General features: G+C 33.7%; 2 protein-coding genes across 3 annotated transcripts in view; one reads left to right on the forward strand and one right to left on the reverse strand.

The window, feature by feature from the left end:
* Nucleotides 1-20,767, reverse strand: part of LOC123537502 (cysteine--tRNA ligase, cytoplasmic-like) — a 141,693-nt gene that overhangs the window by 56,634 nt on the left and 64,292 nt on the right. The window lies entirely within an intron of this gene.
* Nucleotides 1-20,767, forward strand: part of LOC123537501 (uncharacterized) — a 90,052-nt gene that overhangs the window by 11,961 nt on the left and 57,324 nt on the right. The window contains exon 1 of one of the 2 annotated variants that reach the window (XM_053529288.1): nt 741-786. The exons of the other annotated variant lie outside the window; for it this stretch is intronic. Coding sequence (XP_053385263.1) covers nt 762-786 — 25 coding nt within the window. The 5' untranslated portion in view covers nt 741-761. Of the gene's footprint in view, nt 1-740; nt 787-20,767 lie in introns of those variants that run through there. 2 annotated transcript variants of the gene reach the window in all.

Below are 20,767 nucleotides of genomic sequence, written 5' to 3' on the forward strand. Positions count from 1 at the left end.
CCTTTCAGGGGGTTAAAAAGCATGCAGCAGACTAAAAACCTAGTGGACAAACATATGGACAAGCAGCTTGTACAAAAAAAGTGTGTCTCCCGAAATCACACGTATCAATTTTAACATTAAGGAAAAAAAATTGAATAAGTAACTGGAATGGATAATTGTTTTCCTATATATGTACTTGAGTAGAATTTTTACTAATGTGGATCAGGTTACAATGCCGAGACATCAATGCACACAACCTTACTCTCAAAAGTACAGTTTTAAACAGTTTTATATTGCAAAACTATTGACTCTATATATAGGTTCAGTTACAATAATATCACACCCGGTTCCCAATTAATTTAGTATCAAACAACTTCTCCACATGCATGAGAAAGGAAGAAGAAACTGACAGACGTCTACGGCTGTAAAACCATGTTTCGAGACCTATCTCAAATCTCCAGCATTCTGATTGGTTGATTTCTCAGCAAAAATTTGAAATTGACCAATGGCAGAGTTGCATTCAGAGACTGGTCTCTAAACCTTGAAGCTAAAGATCTTGTGCCATGCAGTTAATGAAATAAAATTGTTGTGTGGATGTTAAACGTATTAAGTCGTGATCTGCAGTATACACAAATGAGAGGCGTATTTAATTACACGTACGGAGAATGCTTTGGCACATAGTTCCTTCATTTCTCGTATCATACGTGTTTTTGTTTCAGTGCATGGCATTTTAAAGCTTGCAATTGCTGTCTATTAGGACTAGAGGAAATTCCTTCCTCTTCATGACATGTGACATTTTTATTAAAGGTGAGAAAAAAATCTTATTTTGAAACAGATTTTTTTGTTTCAAGCAGCTATTAAGATTAGCAAAATAGTTCGGGCTATTTTTCTTTTGTGGTATCAATTTGCTATCAATTATTGGAAAATAAATCATCCCTACATAATACAAGAAATCCCAACTTAAATCGCTTGTAATATCTATTGGATTTTTTCTCTAAAATCAATCACAATTTTTTTCTATTTCAAAATGTCATGCTACATAATTCAATTACCACTGTCCACAGAAGCGTGATTTTGTCACCAGTATGGGAGTAATTATTTAAATGAAACCGATACCCTCAAACTTGAAATAAATTTATAGAAATGTCATGGTATTTGAGCAGTTTCCAATCCATTTTTACAAGGACTTTTTTTAAAACAAAGACAACAGCTTTTAGACCAGTTTGAAGGGCAATGATGACAAATATATAAATATACATGCTTGAGAGGCCTTATGCCTTTGTTGAAAATCGCTGATTTATAATTGGGAGAAAAACAAACAATGATTTTCAAGTTTTAAAAATTACTTGTTATCTTTCTTTATGTACGGACATTTAATGTCAAAATGACTCATATTTAATAAAACAAATTTATGCAATGAGTAATATGAAATATTATCCAAAACAATTAATGTAATGCCCAAAACAATATAAATAAATGGTTGATGAATTTTAAAGAATTCCATAAAATTTCCATTACGAAAAAAAAATGTCCAAGGGCAATAAACTCTAACTGATTAAATGCATGGGAGAACACTTAAGTTCTCACAAAAAGCAACCTTCATTCCGCTATATTAACTAACGAACTAAATGATTAATGTTCAGAAAATAAATGAGACCTTATATGAGCCGTGCCATGGGAAAACCAACATAGTGGGTGTGCGACCAGCATGGATCCAGACCAGCCTGCGCATCCGCGCAGTCTGGTCAGGCTCCATGCTGTTCGCTTTTAAAGCCTATTGGAATTGGAGAAACTGTTAGCGAACAGCATGGATCCTGACCAGACTGCGCGGATGCGCAGGCTGGTCTGGATCCATGCTGGTCGCACACCCACTATGTTGGTTTTCCCATGGCACGGCTCATATACTGATAAAATTATATCAAACTCATCAAATATTTATGTGAAGCCATCACAGTCTAGATTACTTAAGGAGGTAGGTTACCTTCATATTTGTAAGTGCGCATGTCCAACCGGAAGCTAACGTGACGATTTGCGACGACGTTTACGACAAACTAAATGTGTTTGTAAATCCATTCTTCTGAAAACAAATCATGAACCTGTCTCCGAGCTGATGCTTTATGGTTTAATAATGCAGAAATAATGAATAAATTGCCGCAGAAACGCTTCAAAACAATGTTGCTTTAAAATGACGTCATTGACGTCATGACGTTACGTGTCAGTTACCGCGCAAATTTAATAGCTTTTATTTTGAAAGTACGTAATTCTGTGCATTTTCTTTATTTGAACTATTTTCAAACAGCTATTATTTGCTGAAATATTATTTATGAGTCTTTTGCTCTGAATAACAATCAATATTTTGCTTCTTTTATGTAGTTATATTGAAATGTTATGCGGAATGTAAGAAAATGGATGATGGTAACCGATGTTATTTGGAATATAATTGGGTGAAAGGTTACTTGTTACGGCCATTTTCAAATAAAAAACTTGCAGTTTGATTTGTATTACCTATTTTTCAGTTTTCGTTGATAATTTGTTAGTTATATACTAAAACTAAGCTCTAAAATTGTTCAAATTTCAGTAGAAAATTGTGATTTCTTGAATTGAATTGATGTTACCATGGAAACGAAGCCCGTGACCTATATATCTAAATGTAAAATTCAAAAGCGTTGACACTGGTCTATTTAAGGAACACAGCTTCGGCTTTTTATTTTCATTTCAACAACATCCACGAGAATAATAGCACATGCTGAACGATTTTTCCATGAAAAATGCAAGACGAAGGGTACTGCTGTAAGTATTTTAAGCTGTGAAATTTGTTTGAATAAATACAAATAACATGAAAATATAACTTACGTTTGAAATAATATGTTTTGAAGCTACATTAACAAGAAAGATAATTTTATGCAATATTTTTTATAAGAAATTGCGACAAAAAGCAAGATATAAGCTATTTTAAACATCTCTGTTGCCATGGTTACTTTAAACTTTAAGAAAAATAGGGTACCATGTAAAGTGCTTGGTATTTTGCTAATAATATTACCCAAATATTCCATGTTGGTTATTAACAGAATGGCACTGAAGCCGTCGAAAACCCCGTTTTTATACATAGTTGTTTAAAAATGAGCGAAAATGCGTTACCAAGGAAACACGAGCCCCGCGACATATACATTTTAAGCTTATATTAGAAAGCTAACGCGCATACTAGTAAAATTATCAATTATGCAGACTTCTACGGATATCAGTGAAACTAAAATACACTGAAAAGTGTTAAATATCCGTATTTTCCTTCTTCTTTCAATATAAAATACCTTTGGAGGGTCATGTTCTTTAAACCTGGATAAAAATTGAACTTGAAGGGCCAGAGAAAAACGAAATTGAGATTGTAGCTGTTAAAACATCATATTACACAAAATACAAAAAATTGATGCGGTTCAACTAATTTGAATTTACCCTGGTAACAAGGTAACCTACCTCCTTAATAAACACTATTGTCATTAATTATATGGAACAGCAGTTCCACCAAAATCTATTTACTCTTCATTTCCATATCATGGTGTGAATTAGCTGTAAATCATTGCCTCTCATTACTTTTTTTTCATTTCCTATTTCAATAAATTTTTTACACACAAAATAAGTACAATAAATGACAGTTTTGTTTGGCGGAAAACAACTTAATTGCCATATTTGCGCAATTAGAAAAAAAAACTCCTTTTTTCATGAGCCTTTAAACTGACAGACTAAATTTATATGGATGGCACATAAACCATTGATGTTAAAGGTAATTATATGGGCAGAAAAAAGATATCTCAATCTGATGCCTGCAGTGCTAAATGAATAAAAGCATATAATTAGCTGCCTTCATTTGAATCATACTGTTCTCTTAAAGTCAATCTGACCTCCGTCTGTATCAAAGTTTGTATCCACAGTGTAACACTGTTATGGCAGAACAAAGAGAAGTCCTGAAAAGATTTGGTTGGTGACACAGACAAAGAAAACACTGCTACAGAGCCAAATAGTGATGTATCTATCATAGTTCGTCATCCCCAAAGGACCGATGCATATCAACTCTAATACAAAATGTCCCCCATCACACACATGTTGTTGGTAATAAATCAGGGACTGTTGACCACCTTTATTAATCTGAACACTATACTCTCCTCTAAAAAGAAGAGCTTCTTCTCCTCACTAAAGGAGAGCTTCACCCATTAATAGATACATGAAATTACAGAAAATACCATGATGGCAAGACATGAAAATCCTATTGCTACAAATACCCATTGTCTGTCTTGATAGTTTCAATGAAAGGGGCCACTCACAGTGGCCGAGTGATTAAGGTCTCTGACTTCACTTGCTCCTCACCAATGTATATTGAAACCTTCAATGTCAGGAGGCTATCCACTGCAGTAATTTTAACTTGGCTTAATTCTAACACACCTGGGACTGTCCATGATGAAATAATGCCAAGAGGGTCTCAAATTGTAAATTTGAAGTTTCTTAAAGTCAAGGTTTAAGCAAATTTTGTGCAACCCCCCACCCCCCAAATAACCAAAAAGAACAAGGAAAATTATAACAAACAGTTTTTGCAAATGATTGATGCAGGTCCTTATAATCCAAATCCAATGTTTTGATACTTGTTCTTTTAAAATGAAACAATATAGGGTATGATATAGTTCAGTAGTAACTTGCAGAGCTTGCAATGAACATCTCCTCCTCTCCTCAAAGGTGATCCCTTGGAACAGCTGAAAATGTTAGATATGATAATGTCCCTGCATGGATAGCTGTAAACTGTGATAAAACCTGCTCCAGTCCATCACATCTATCACAATTATGTCATTTCTCAAGTAAATTTGCATGTAAAATTGTAAAATAATTGACTGTTATGATCTCCATTGCCTGTACAAATTTATTTTTTTATCTATTATATGTATGTATGCTCTTCTTTTTTATAATGAGAAACTGGCTGGCTCATTTCCCATCTCAAAAACAGCATTGAACAATGCAGCATAATATCGGAATGGCCCAACTTAAAATTCATGCTAACATAAAATTTTGCTAAGACAGAAAAAAAAAGATTAATTATTCACAACAATCCATGGCTGATCAATTGCTTTGATCATTTTTAGGTCATTCCTGATAATGGGTAATTAATGCACTGATTAAATCAGTCATTATTGGAAGTTTCCAGGAACAACTTTAACTACTTGGAAATCAAAGTGAAATGAAACTTATGTTAACTGTCTCCATTTAAAATACACATTTGTATTTCTAAAGTGACCATTATACTCAATGAACAATGTACATCAAGTTAAACTTGCTTCCATCTGAGTGTAATTAGGAAGAACTCCAGCTAAACTTAAGGATATCCAATGGGTATCATTTACTAAAACATTTTATTTTGATATTTACTTCAGATGTAGAAAATTCCTATCAAATTTGTGTAATTTAGTAGATATATAACTTAATTGTTTATGCAGAGCTACAATCATAATTAAATGCCATTCAGTTACAGTTGATTGTTAAAAAAAACTTGCAGTTTTTTAGTGGTGAAGTACATTTGCACTGTGTTCTGCCATACAAATGTACAAAGTGTGTACTATTTTTAACATAATGCATAGTACTGTAAATACACATTAACTTGTTAATTTAATGTTTACATGAAAAAATATGTAGTATTTATTCATGTTTTCAAAGATGAAATCTGGGTCTAGTATACCTTTAACTTTCTTCCATTAAAGATATATGACTGTCTGCATGAGCAATGAACTTAGAGCTTAACTTGTTTCCATCTAAATACAAATACCAATAATCAAACTAAAGGAAATACTGCAGCTGAACAATTTAACTTTCTTCCATTTAGGATTATATTTGAAATCAACAATTTAACTTGCTTCCAAGTTCAACTTTTTCCTATCTTACACAAAACCCAACACATGTAAATACCAGTGATCATTCTAAATGAATCATGCTGGGCATAATTAGGACAATTTTATGAACAAAGGCAAACATAATAAATATCTGTAAATATGGTGTGTCCCAATGGAGGCATATAGCTCCATGTAGAATGTTTCTGTATTGACAGACTGGAGAAATGATCAGCTCTGTTTCAACTGGCCATATTCTGCTATACATGTTTCAATGCACAAAAATCTATAGATTGCATGATCCAATTGTATTCAGTCATTTAGGCAATTCCAAAACCAAACAATATCATATACTGAAGAAGAGCCATTATTCAGTTTTTATTTATCATTTCGATGTTTTTTCCTAATATTTTTGTTTGTTACTGAAAAAGTACAATTAAATGTCATTATAAAATTATACATTATTTTGCTCTTTTGTGTGTGTGTGTGTGTGTTTTTTTTACATAGACCTTATATACATCACACTATAAGTGAAGGTTCTTAAACCTTTAACCTTTAGCCTGCTGCCGGCAAATGATTTTGCCTTTGCGACCAGTGCAGACCAAGATCAGCCTGCAGATCTGTGCAGTCTGATCATGGTTACATATAATGCACTGTTCGATATTCAGTCAGTATAAATTTTCAGTAAACACCCCTTTGAATAATAAATGGTATTGCCCAAATTGAATGATAGACCAGTCCATTTTAGAAATTTAGCAGGGTAAGGGTTAATGGCACTGGGATGCCACTATCCTTTTAAAAGTTAGACTGATTATAAACCATTCCATATTGAAGAACTTCCATCTGTGCAGTGGATTAAACAGTGGTCACAGAATGATGTGATAGGCAAGTAAATCAGTCAAAAACTTTTCATTGTTCAGTTACAGAAGCCTAGATCTCTGGCCTGCTATTTTTAGATCTGTGTACCTATTTTTAGATTTAGCTTGCATGGGTTTCTCTAGTTTTGTTAGGCTTACACAGTCACACCTTATAATGATCCCGGAAGCAAGTTTAGATGCTAATATTAAATCAAACATTTTGTGACTTATATCTGTTGTAATGGGAAATTCATTATAGAAATTATTAATTTCAGATAATGTGATTTGAACTCCCTCGAGAATTCAGGAATTATCAATAAAGTGTTTTGAAATAATTAAATGTTTGAACACAATTACTGAAGCCTCTGAAAATTAAATTCAAAATTTTAATAAATCAGAAAGATGAAAGAAATAAAAGGATTAGCAAAGGAAACGTCAGGTTCAACATGTCACTTTAATGTAACTTTATCTTAGAATATTGCTTAATGCTGGTTTTCAATGCATCTTTGTGAAACTAAAATTAAATTTTCAGTCATCCCCAATTTATAAAGACATCAGATGGTAAGAGAATAGCACATATAACTGACATGTAATAAAGGCATGAAAATTGGACTTTAAAAGATTGCATCTCAGGAGATACACGATTTTGGAATTTTCTCACTTTTACAAATACTGAAAATGATGAAGAAAACTGATCAGCTAAGCATTTCTATGCATGCTATAAGCAGTGATTCTTTGATATTGCGGGTCTGAATCAAAGCTTCAAATTGTTGACATTTCCTTATGGAATCCAAGGATGCCTGTTAAAAAGTGATATTTTTCTTACTGCTTACCAATTACATGCTACAATATCTCTGCTTACAATCGAAGTAATATCATTTAATATATGCCTAGTCAAGATTATTTGAAAGTTTTGATTAAATTTCTGAAATTAGAGCACCATTTCAACTCTTGACAGATTGATCCAGCATTTGGTTTCAGGCAACAGTTTTTTTTTTTCATAACATTTTATTACCTTAAATTGAAAATCATATAGTGTGACAATTCGGGAGGGATAATTCCATCAGACACTATGATGAAACAATTAACACCTGCAGACAGTGATGCAAAAGTGATGGCGCTCATGATCTCTGATTATTTTTTATTTTCCATTTTTTTTTTGATTTAACGTCGCACCGACACATGATAGGTCATATGGCGACTTTCAAGCTTTAATGGTGTAGGAAGATCCCAGATGCCCCTCCGTGCATTATTTCCACCGACCTTCCGTAAGCCAGCTGGATGGCTTCCTCACATGAAGAATTCAACGCCCCGAGTGAGGCTGATCTCTGATTAAGCCGTATTAAATTCCAATACCTGAGTAATGGCTGAGGCAAAGTTTTAAAGGCACAAACAAACTAAGGGCATGAACTTAGTAGATAAAAAGCAAAAAATTTATAAATGAAAACAATCCAACTTCATGATCACCTAGAGCTGCTTTTGAGAAAAGTGCATGTCTCCCACAACTGCCTTATCAGACTTTCAGTGCTTTGATTATCAAAAAACAAGTTTCAAGGGCAATAATTCCGAAGTGCTTGAGCTGATTTGGCTAGTTATCTAACTTGGCCAAGGACTTATTGGCAAACACATTTTGTTCAAGTTTGGTGAAGATCGGATGAGAAATGTTCGACTCTAAGAGTGCAGACAAGATTTGTGACAGACAGACACACAGACTGACAGACACACACATAGACAGGAGAAAATCAATATGTTCCCACACCACTGTGTGGTCGGAAACATAATTAAGTGAATTAACTCCTTAGCATGATCATATATATTATTTTCCTTCATCTATATATACATATTGCTCCACACCTGCAACAAAAGCAAATAAAATGCTGCATTTTTGTACCATATTACATCCTAACAACCCCAGTGATTTCCATACACAATATTAATTATGATATCTGATCAGGACAAAACTATCCAGGGAAAATTGATAACTATAATGGGTATTGTCTATATGTCAACAGTAATCATTTGCAATCATTTTCTATAAAAAAAACTTCTTCCATATAATAGCAAAAAATTAGTATCAATTTAATGATAAAAACCCAGCCATGATATAGGAAGTCATGTTGCAGGATGAACAAAATTCTCCAAAGCTTTTATGATTATCCTATAAATGGAGAGATCTTATCAGAATGGCTGCCAATTTCAATAGCAACTGAACTCTGTACCATATTTCTTTAAATGAATACCCATTATTTCAGAAAGTGCCATATTAGGCTGTGGTTTGAAAATAACCTTCATCAAATTGAAGTATTAGGTCTACAAAGCCTTTTTCCTACTTTATTTGTTTATTTTAGGTTAGCTGACAAGTCTCTCATTAAGGTGTATTTCAATGCTTCTACATAATTAAACATTTGTTGCGAAAGTCTCTGCCATCCTTCGGAGTTCTTTGAACTAGAATAGGGCTTGCCAAATCCATTTGCCCCCTTCTAATAATAAAAAGAAATCAGCTCCTTGTTCATGGCAATGGCATTAAGACTTTTTTTTACCAAAAATGTAATATCCAACTAAAACCCAGTTGTACAGTAGCCAGCTGATAGCTTAAAGATCAACAATTTTACAGTAATATATTAAATGAAAGTGCCTACTTGTAGCAGTAGGCCAAATGCCTCACTGGAATATCACACCATTATGATACATGATATATGATAACATTATCCAGTCACATTATAATGCCATCTAGTCCTAGAACTATCCTCTTAATACTGAGCAAGCTTAGGTACCATTTTTTCACACCTTAGGTGTGACACGGCCAGGGACCATGCAAACCCTTGACCTCTTGCTCTCAAAGCATGCACACAAAAACAAAGCTACCAAAGTGGTTTAATCATTATAAGGTAATCATCTAAAATAGGGACAATGTTATACAATATTATAACATTCTATAGTATTTTCACAACAGTTACTGCTGAATGTTCAGTTTAATAGTAAGTAAAACAGAAACTATAATATAATTCTATGGTAGTTACACAACTGCTGAATGTAAAACAGGGATTATTATAACATTCTATGGTATTTTCACTACTGTTATAACGTTATTTCATTAACTGCTGACTGTTTAGTTTAATCATTTTTAAAATAGGAACACTACATAACATTCTATGGTACGTTTGCATTACAACAGAATCTTTAAAGTAATTTGTAAAATAGGCCAGTATAATATATAACATTCAAATATTTTTTCCTGACATTAAGTAATGCATTAACTGTATGTGCTCAGTTTTCATGATTCCTTAACAATGTACAGAAATAATTCAACACACAACGTCATGTATTTATAATCAAGTATTCATGCAATGTGTAAAATGTACACTCTGTTCAAACAATGTTGAAGAATATCATTTGTCTCATAATTCTCACAACTGTCATTTATTATTATCAAAATGTTACTATTTTAATCACAGCTAAGCAATGCGTACAGTTTATACCTCAAAAAGACAGATTGTTAAAAAATAGACTTATAAATACGGAGTAATAACTGGGGACATAATTATGTACAGACAAGATTTATAATAATGCTGGGAAGTCCTTAACTAAAATGGATGTCTCATGTATATATTGATCACTTAACAGTAATAGATGCTGGAGCTTTTATTTGAGAGTTCTCAGTAATGCAAAACTGTGAGAATATTTCTTAATCATGAATGAATTGAGAATCATGCTTGCCATAGAGGGTCCCCTTGGGACCATCCAGTGACAGATCATGGAGATAGCATGAGTATTTGTGGAACTCATAAACTTCAATAATCTGCCTCTATACATCCAACAGATATGCAACATTCTCCTTATGTTATCCTGTTCATTTATTTCTAGAAATGAGAAAACAACTTTATCCTGCTTGTTTTGGCTTTTCTTTAGAGGATTTTTTCTTTTTATATACACTGGAAAAGGCCTGAAGATTGTACATACAAAGAAAGTAAAGGAAACTGCAAAACCTCAAAATCTACCCTTAAATTTACTCTTTGATCACTTACCTGTGCATACTTTTTTTTGTTTTGCTTTTCGCTTTGCAAACAGTATTTCAATTTTCAAGAAGTCAATTTGTTTAAAAAGCCGAAAAGTACCATCATTATTCTATCTACCACCAAGTTCTAGGTCACATGAAAACAAAAACTGGATAGAGCACAAGTTTCTACACCTGGGACTGCAAGTGATATCAGGCCATTCATAGGTATTGTATGTTACTATTGTAGCTGTTTCCTTCTTAATTATTTTCTACAACCACTGAGCCTTAGTAGCCAAAACGTGCTCTCTAAAAATGGTTAAACATCTACAAGACAGAATAATCTTCCAGTCCTTTCTCCTTTCATATAAAATTAACTTACTCATGATCCTAGTGAGCTAGCGAGCTATTTTTTTTTTTTTTGTTGGAGGTAGGTCGGTGGGGGTGAAGAAGGTTTACAGTCACACTGACACATGGAGGCACCTGGGTAGAAATACTGACCTTCCATAAGCCAGCTACATGTGATCCAGAAATGAGGAAATCTATATCCCCATTAGCAAGGTTTGAACTCACATCAGGGGCAAGTGACTTTAAGTCTGCTAAGCCTTCAGCTACAAGAAAACCATAATAAGCTGTACACTGATGACAAAGGTACTCCATGTAAATTTAGGTGTAAACCCCACAGAAAAAATGACTGGAAATCCCACTGGGATAAAGGTGGGATCCCACCAGGAAAATTTGTTCAGATCCCATCGGGATTCCCAGTGAGAATCCCACTGGGAAAAATGACTGGGAAGGCCATTGGAAATCCCACTGGGAATTTCATCCCACTGGGAAAATTTGTGGGGATCCCTGCCGATCCCAATGCTGATCCCACTGGGAATCCCACCATGATCCCAGTTCAATTTTCTGTGTGGAAGAAATGTCCATTTTTTCATTAAAAAATGGGGACTGGTACTGTTACATATTATTGAGCACATGCAGGCAATAACTGGAATATCTGAGTTAAATAATTATAATGTAGACTGCAGGCTAAAAATTTTAAGAATAGTTAACATCTTTTAATGTTTTGTTTAAAAGCTGGGTATTAAATTCAAATGAATTTAGCAAAACCAATTTGTGGCAATAAACTGCATGGAATAAAACTTGTATAATGACATTGAGGACACACATTATGTATTATTACAGCTTGCATTTTTGCTACTTCTGCCTCCTGAAACTCTTGTTAATCTGAAAAGATTAAGACGTTTGCTTAGAGAAAAAATCCAACAGAGAGGCTTAATGCAAAAAACAATATTTCCTGGCCTGTTTATTCTAGATGAAAAAAAAATCTTAAATATTTGCATTATGCCCATGCATTTCCTAGTAAAACGTAAAATGCTTGGTAATAATGAACTGTAAAGTTGTTTTTTTCATAGCAAAACATCTAAAATTACTTAACTGCTTTTACAAATCTGTTAAAGCAATAAAATTAGGAAATAGTGGGATTGTTTAGAAAGTTGTGCAACCAGGGCATGTGATCTGTTAATAGCCATTCTCCAATTTCAAAACATTTTTTTATTATATTAACATAGAAACCAAAATCTAAAAAGTATTTTTTTCCAAAGAACGAGATCAATTCTCATTAAGTTACAGTAAAGGGATAGCAGGGGTATAAAATGCAACAATTTTCAGTAATCTCCAGTCCACCGTGAAAAAATCTAAATCCCTTAAAACCAGAAAATGAAACTGGCTAATAAATTATTCATATCTTGTGTCTACCTCAACAGATTTAGCAGATGTCCATGGCTTTCAGGCAAAACACGTGTCTTTCGAGACTTATAAATTCCTTTTAAGGGATTAACTCCAATGCTTAGGCCTATACTTTATTGCTTTTTGTACATTTCTTGGCTCATCTAGCTATCCCATGTGTCCATTAATATCTTTGGGTCCAATTTTCAGCCAGCTCATATTTTATGATATCAACTTCTGATATTATCTTTTCAAGTCTTAAATCTTACTCAATGTGCACACTCCGGGAAACGAAAAAAGTGAGTCTTTTATTTGCAAAATGTTGTAATATATTAATATTGATATTTGTATGTAAAACGATTACAAGGTTGAATCTGACATCAGACATTGTTTCCGTACTTGGTTTACAAGGATACTTGGCACAGTATTATGTAACATTTTTAATAAAATGATTTCATACTGACAAAGTATTGTTGTTTGTCCAAGCATGGACAGAAGAAAAATAGTAAGGCCAGTACAATCACTCGATTAATGATAATTATGCATTATTCCACTCTATATTTGTCCCCTGAAATGAACCAATTATCAAAATCATGCTTGAATTCCATAATTTGGCCATTTTCTCATATTGACCCAGATTTTTTCATATTGGCCCTGGTTTTTTCATATTGGCCCAGTGGTTTTGGTGTTTGCTGATCTGTTTCATATAGTATGCACAATTTATACAACATAATAATGTGTCCCATACTATATAGTTGCAAAAATAATAAATTATACAAATAAATTTACATAAAAGATGACATTTACAAAACACAACATTTGATCAATATAGGGAGAACTACAATTTTCTTTTTTTTAAATAATAAAAAATTTGAGTTGTTTCAAAAATTTTAGTTTTTTTTTTAAAGCAGCTGCGTCCACAATGCACATCATTAATTTTAGTGGCTGAATAAAACAAAGCCTTAATAATCAAAACTGGTAAAATTATGGTTAACATGATTACTGGGCCGATTGTAAAAGGAATGTGATATATTGCCCACAGTGAGTTATAAAATCAATCACAATGGTGGGAAGAAACAAAGCTCTGTTAAGGTGACAATTTAATCAGGCGACTGTCCGAGAGCAGTCTGGCATTAAAGAGCACTCTATGGTCACACTTCATGGGAAAATAACTGGCTTACACGGACTTGAAGGCAATTACAGTTTACCGAAAATGGTCAAGCTTCCCATTGAGTATAAATTATACAAATCATTCCTAATATTTGCCCTTGCCTCTTTGGCTAACAATTAAATATCTCCTGTAATTATAGAGTAGAGTCACTAATGTCTGACCCCAGGAGTCTGTCACCTGAATATACAATGATTTCACTGTGCTACATTCTGCCCTTGGCATTCGCGAAATCTTGTCCTCTGATGAAAGTGCATGCAGTCGAAGAAAATTTTGCCGAAAAAAAAATTCAGTTAATTTGATCGTCTGTCAGGGCATTAGGGGGAAAATGAGACAAAATTATGGCTACATTACTGTAGTATCAATTAAAATGGTTTATTTGATAAAGGCAAAAAGTCATTATGAGACACCCAAGGTTGACTCATACAGCCCCTAATGGACCAAAAAAATTCACTTAAAAATTCTCTCCTTTATCATTATCCTCGCAATGAGAGTGCCTGTCACCAACTTGTTGGAATAAGGAGACAATTTTAGCCCCATTTTTCTCATTACAAACCATAAAAGGTTTCCTCCAAAAGGCTGATCTTCTTTCTTAGAAGATGTTTTTTGTCATCGGAGACAAAATACTTGTGTCAAATAGAGCACATCAGAATTAATGTGAAAAACATTTATGAACTCTATTACTGAATATTCCTGAATACATGAAGTGGATTAATGATTTATATCCTTTGAGAATATAGAAATATTCATTTATGTCTATCATGAAATAAAAAATTGCCTGCTCTCATTTAAAGCACATGTAACCTTTTCTGGAAATCTCAGCTGTATAAAGAAACATAAAATTACCCAAGTACCTTTTTCAAAACGGGGGTTCTGCAAATTACCGTTTAGACCTTCATAAAAACATCCTCCTCTTTCTATAAATACCTCCTACTTCTTCCTTCTTCAATTAATTTAGGTCATTAGTTTATACCAAAACCATATTAACTAAAATTCTTTGTAAAAGAAGCCTGTCTGGGATTTTAATTGCTGAAAACTTCAATATTTTGCTCTTATTCTGTATTCCAAGAGCGAAGTATAGATCTAGTATTTTTCATATATCATGTATGGAAAATTATGCAAATCATATTACAGTAATAGCATTGGGTCAGAAGGCCACTCTTTTAGATTGCCTCCCTTTTCATTCTCCTATTATCTGTATACATGCAAACACAACATATATTTCCCAGGGAAAGTTCATTCTTAATGGCGTCATACTAAATTTCCTGTGTTATAGGATCTTGTATGCAACAAATGAAAACCGTTCACTAACAGCAAAACAAATAACGTTTCACTAATAGCAACAAACAACAGGGAACTCAAGTGCTACCTGCTTTAAATATGAAGAAGTCAGAAAGCATCTTTTTATGCTCAAGCTCAAGCCTTTAAAAATAAATTAGAACCCAACAAATGTGACAATCTAACGTGCTCTTAAGTAATGGTCTTAACCCTTTCGCTGCCTTATACAAGACCGGTATACCCGTCCCACTTCTATGTCAGCCTATTATCCTACAAGACGGGTTTACCCATTTACCCGTCTTGGGATTTCCCAACATTCCAACATGTAAACAATTCAAATAACGTCACATGAATTCATCCCAGAGCAACCAATCATTTTAAAAGAATGTTTTCCATCTGTGTTTACTGTAGTATTTTTAGAATACTGTACATAGGAAAGCCCACAATGACCAAAGTGACTGGTAAATTTCCACATTTCAAAATGGTGGACGGCGATTCAGCTGCGGGGTAAAGTAGACAAAACAACTGCAATATTACCTCTAATCGTCGAAGATTCGATAAGGAGATTAGGTACTTCATATTGCATTGTTTTCCCTATAAAGATTTACAAACTAAGCAAATTTATAGCTGTTTATGGTGATTCTTCACCATCTATAGGCCCTTCGCTGTCTACATGTATGATGGGTATACCCGTCCCACATTTATGTCAGCATATTTCTAAGTAAAACAGGATTTCTTTTAGAATAGATCTATTCATCTGTATGCATTTATTATTTTTCTTTCTAAAACTTATAGGTTCTATATACTTTCTGCGAACATTAAAGCCTCTAAACTATTCTGTCAAAAACGAAGGAAATTTCCAGGAAAGTGCTTTGGCAAATACAGTCTACATAATGTTATCGGGTCCTCGGCAGCGAAAGGGTTAATAGAGGTGTAATCCAATTAAAACTTTCAATAAAACTGGTACCTTATAATTATATATGTATTTGGTTGATACAGAAAGAATGGAATATGGTTGCTTATATTTCAATGATGTTCATGTGGCCCCAGTTCTGTGATTACATTGTGAATCATAATATCATTTTGCATTATTCAATTTGGCAGAACTGATTAAGACCTTAGTTGCAAAATCATTTGGAGCCAGACCTAGTGTCATTTCTTATCATTTATATAGTATAAGGCAATATTTGTGAATAACAAATCTATCAAGCATCACAATACACACAGAGAACATTCCTTTCATTCAAGTTTTGATTACTTTCCGAAAAAGCAATTCTGACAACATGCAGATAAGAATATTTGTATCTTAAGATTTTCTCGGATTCTCATGTATCATAAATATGAACACATAATGCCACATCTTGGTTTGGCTATTCTGGGATTAAAGTCTAGCCAACATAATTAAAAGACTACCTATAGGAAGATCGAAGATGACCTTTCTTGCATTATTTCTAGCATGACTTCCCATCTGTGACCATAAGTTTGAATTCCATTATCATCTTATGTGAATTCTACATTTTTTTTTTTATTTCTGTAAGGATTAGTTCAGCTTTGGTGGAGGGAGGAAGACCCAAGGTGCCCTGCTGGTCATTGTTTCAGGTATGAAAAGGGCACTTGGGCAGTTCAACCTCCGACTTTCAAAAAGTCAGCTGGAGGGTTTCTTTACATGAAAGGTTCTACAACCATACTGAAGACAAGTGATTTGTAGTCAGCAACCTTAACCACTCAGTCATGGAAGCCCCTCTTGTGGGAGTTATAACTGATGCAATTGTAAAATCCTAGAAATCAGGTCACTGCAGAATAGTTTACGTACAACAAGCCTAGAGTTTACTTTATAGTAAAAATACAAATTATAAGTGGAAACATAACCCCTTTAACCTAATGCCTAAACTCCTGTAATGTTGGGCAACATCATGTCAATCAAAGACGACAAAAAATCAATTTAACCCTTCAAAGAATGGTATAAAAGAGCTATGAATTACACTGTATCTGATTAACAAGGCGAGAAAAAAGTTCAGAGCATTGAAATAAGCGTCAATTGACAGTATGACGGACAGGAAGCCGTCCACTACACGATACGGTGACATCTTGGGTAAACAGACCAATGTTAAAAGGTCCTTGACTATAATTCTAGAAGTGAGAACTCAATGGACGTATTGATCACGCATGTTATTATATGTAAATGTTTGTTTGAATGATTTATAAGAAAAAATCATCCAATATTTATCGCAAATCGGCTTATAATACATTGGTAAAACTTCTGTTTTCTGGAACAGAACATGTCTTACAAGTCCCACCTTCTTATACTGTGATCCAGCAGCTTATAATGAACAGGGGCAATTGTTACCTCTCATCGAAGCTACTGTTTTATAGACCAGTGTCTAGTTTATCAAATGAAAATTACTAAAATTGTATCTATAAATAAACTAATCTTGATATAATTATGGTTTGTTCATGACTCAAATCTGCTAGGGTTTTTACATTATAATTATATGCCAAATTTGTATCTGACTTTTCAGTCTAAGCAAAATTTTTAAATCTACCAATTTCTGGAAAAGCTTAAAACTTTTTCACCTTTTCGGACAAATTCAGTAGCTCAATTTGTATTTCAAATTTTGTGCCTGGTTTTGGTAATTGTTTTACTTTTCAGCTTGGTTTCAGCATAATTATGATGTGAAATAATGCATTTTATTTTTTTGTGCTTTGGTTTCTGTTTCGTGTTTATTTATGTGAAATGGCCTTTTAGAATAACATAGCTGCACTCTATTTAGTATTTATAACCAATAGCAGTTTTAAAAACTTTTTTTTTCGATATTCTAATCATTTCTGTGAATCTCAAATCATCTTGTAACATACCAATAAACAGAAAAAAGCTCTAAATTAAACCCCTACATAATTATCTGATCTTTGTACTGGATCTAAAGCTGTTGTACTTAAAAGCCAGATTGACCATAATGAATCTTAAAAATAAGAATTTGTATGCTTTATAGAACTAAGTATCTCAGAAATATATCTTTCAAAGATCTATCAAACAGTAAAAGCTCTCATAATAATTGAAGGTTTATCGTTATTGGAAGAGATATGTCAATTAAATACACATGTATTTACAGACAGTTTCCACTGCCTAATGGCCATATCATGATAGCGATGATTTACAGTCTGGGTTCCGGCCTTTTATCTTCCTCAGAATTATGATAGGAGACAGATAGCAGGGAAACAGCACCAGCAGCTTCTGTATACAGTAGCAAGATCACATGTAAATACAGACTGTCACTTTAAAGGTCTCTGACAGATATGTAACATTTCATAGTGCAAAATGTTACAAGCCAGACAAGCTGTGTTACAACCCAGACAAATTATAGTGTACCTGGCACTATCATTAGATGAAAGAAACATCTGCCTGTTTATTGTCACCAAATGTGCACACAAGACTTACGCTTTGTCCAAAATCTCTTTTCTCCTACCTAATCTTTACAGATTTATAAACAAATCCAAACTGTTTACAAGTGGTGGAAGTGTTTTTGTATCTTTAAAATATTCATTGACCAAGAGAGATTCATAAATTAATTCTTTCTTAATGTTAAACTTCTTTGCATGAAAAAAGAAATGTAATAAAATAGTCAAGTAATAGATTTAAATTATAAAATGTTTAATTCCCCTAGCACCAGAATGAGCCAGAATTATAATGCATTGGAACTAATTGCAGCAAAGTTAAATTGAATGTAGAAGAATTTCATCAACACCCCGTTCCAGCAACGGATAATGTGCAGCTTAAAGGTATATTTATTAAGGTTTCAAGAACAATAAAATCAACCCATTAGTGTGAATGACACAATAAAATAATTAACACTAAATAACCCTTCTTCAGTTAAACTAAAAGTATCACCAAATCTATTCAAATGATTGCAAAAAGCGAATAAAAAAAACAATTGCTTCCAAATATGCACAAGACAATTGCGTCTTTTTTTTAGTTAATCAAGCAGGCAGTGACAAATCGGCACCGTTATTTCAAGCTTCCGAAATAAACTTACCTAGCTATCACAGCATGGGCATTGTCTTAATTAGATTTTCAAAAACAATTGCCAAATCGAGAAAAGAAATTAGCTTCTTACATCAATTATATATCTAAGCCCCGCTGTTTAATAGCATATCGTAAATCACAGTCAGGTAATTATTCAATTTGCTGGTAATTTAAGTCATTTAGCTGCTCAAGCATTGTGTTTTATTTAATTCCATTACATACCAAGGGGAAAAAAACAAGAATTTATGCCATAAAAGAGGGAAGCAATTCTTCAGACAAGATAAATTGAAATAAATCCATTGGGGACTGAAATCTAAACTCCTAATATATTGTCTTTTTGGCCCTAGAATTAGTAACAAAACTAAGTTGTTTTCTCCGGCACTTATAATCAACCGCATGTGGTGACTATAAAAAAATACTAATCTGACTGTCCCTCTTGCTGGTTTTGATTTTGATGATCAGCCGCCAGCTAACTTCGGTGACATTACAGACAATACATAACGAATTTAACAAAACCACAACTTTTGGCGATTATTCTCCCTGCAGGGCGACTTCAACCAATGGCTAGCTCTGCATCAAAGTATTTACCTCTGCTAATAAGAAATTTAAATCTCCAAATATGCTTTCATCATAGCTTCCCATCAGTTAATTTTATCTGCATGTTTTTCAATCTCAGCAGTTTCGTCAGCTTTTTTTTCGATCTCATCAGTTTTGCCGGCATTTTTTCAATCTGACATTACGTCAATTTCGTCAGCGTTTTTCCGTTCTCACCAGATCATAACTGATCTTTTTAGGTATAGCTCAAGACAGGATGTTGTCTTTTAGTTTGAATCCATTAATTTGATTTAAATGCTAGTTTAAACCCTCTTTCTAAGTACAGTTATTAGTAATAAGCAGATAAATGGGTCTTAAAATCAAGTGAACATAGTGAATATATCTTCTTTAATTACTTCTAGAAGTCATTATAATTACTGGGATTTAAACCAAATAAATGAGCCGTACCATGAGAAAACCAACATAGTGGCTTTGCGACCAGCATGGATCCAGACCAGCCTGCGCATCCGCGCAGTCTGGTCAGGATCCATGCTGTTCGCTTTCAAAGTCTATTGCAATTAGAGAAACTGTTAGCGAATAGCATGGATCCTGACCAGGCTGGTCTGGATCCGTGCTGGTCGCAAAGCCACTATGTTGGTTTTCTCATGGCACGGCTCAAATAATAAGTTAGTCTTATGATTCTACCAACTGATCTTAAAAAAAACCCCCAACATTTTTGCTAATCAGCTGAATGTTCCAGGTGACCAGCAATTTCTAGATCTGAGCAGGTACAAACAGTATGTAATCATGCTCAAACATGATTTTAATTAGGTTTGGCTCCACTAAAACACCATCAAATTAAATCCTTAGATTACAATAGAGGCCCGATGCCAAAACTTTTGTTTGTTTAACTGCCAAAGATCAAATTATGTTCTGAGGTGTATGTAAAGTAGCTAAACTGGTTGCCCTTTTGCACGCTGCTGCATACTCGCGCATTAGCTCAAATCATCATGGTCAAATGCAATGTGCCATAACAAATGGTTGATGCTATTCATCACAATCATCTAACATGAAGTGGTGCCAATTACATCAATTAAAGCTGATATGCTGGGGTGTTCGGGGTGTTTAACTGTTTAACTTCCTGGGAAGCCAGACAAAGGCATTCTGGGTAATACATCATTTTTCTTCACATTTTGTATTCTAACATGAGGACACATTTCCAAATTTTTCAGAGCTGATCTGTTTCCACAACCTTTCATCAGATCAAAGTTAATCACATTTTGTTAAATGATTTACATAAAATTATACCAAAATTAACAAATCTTGTGAAAATGTATTGTGAAG

This window comes from Mercenaria mercenaria, chromosome 17 (assembly GCF_021730395.1).
Source record: "Mercenaria mercenaria strain notata chromosome 17, MADL_Memer_1, whole genome shotgun sequence".
Classification (NCBI taxonomy): domain Eukaryota; kingdom Metazoa; phylum Mollusca; class Bivalvia; order Venerida; family Veneridae; genus Mercenaria; species Mercenaria mercenaria.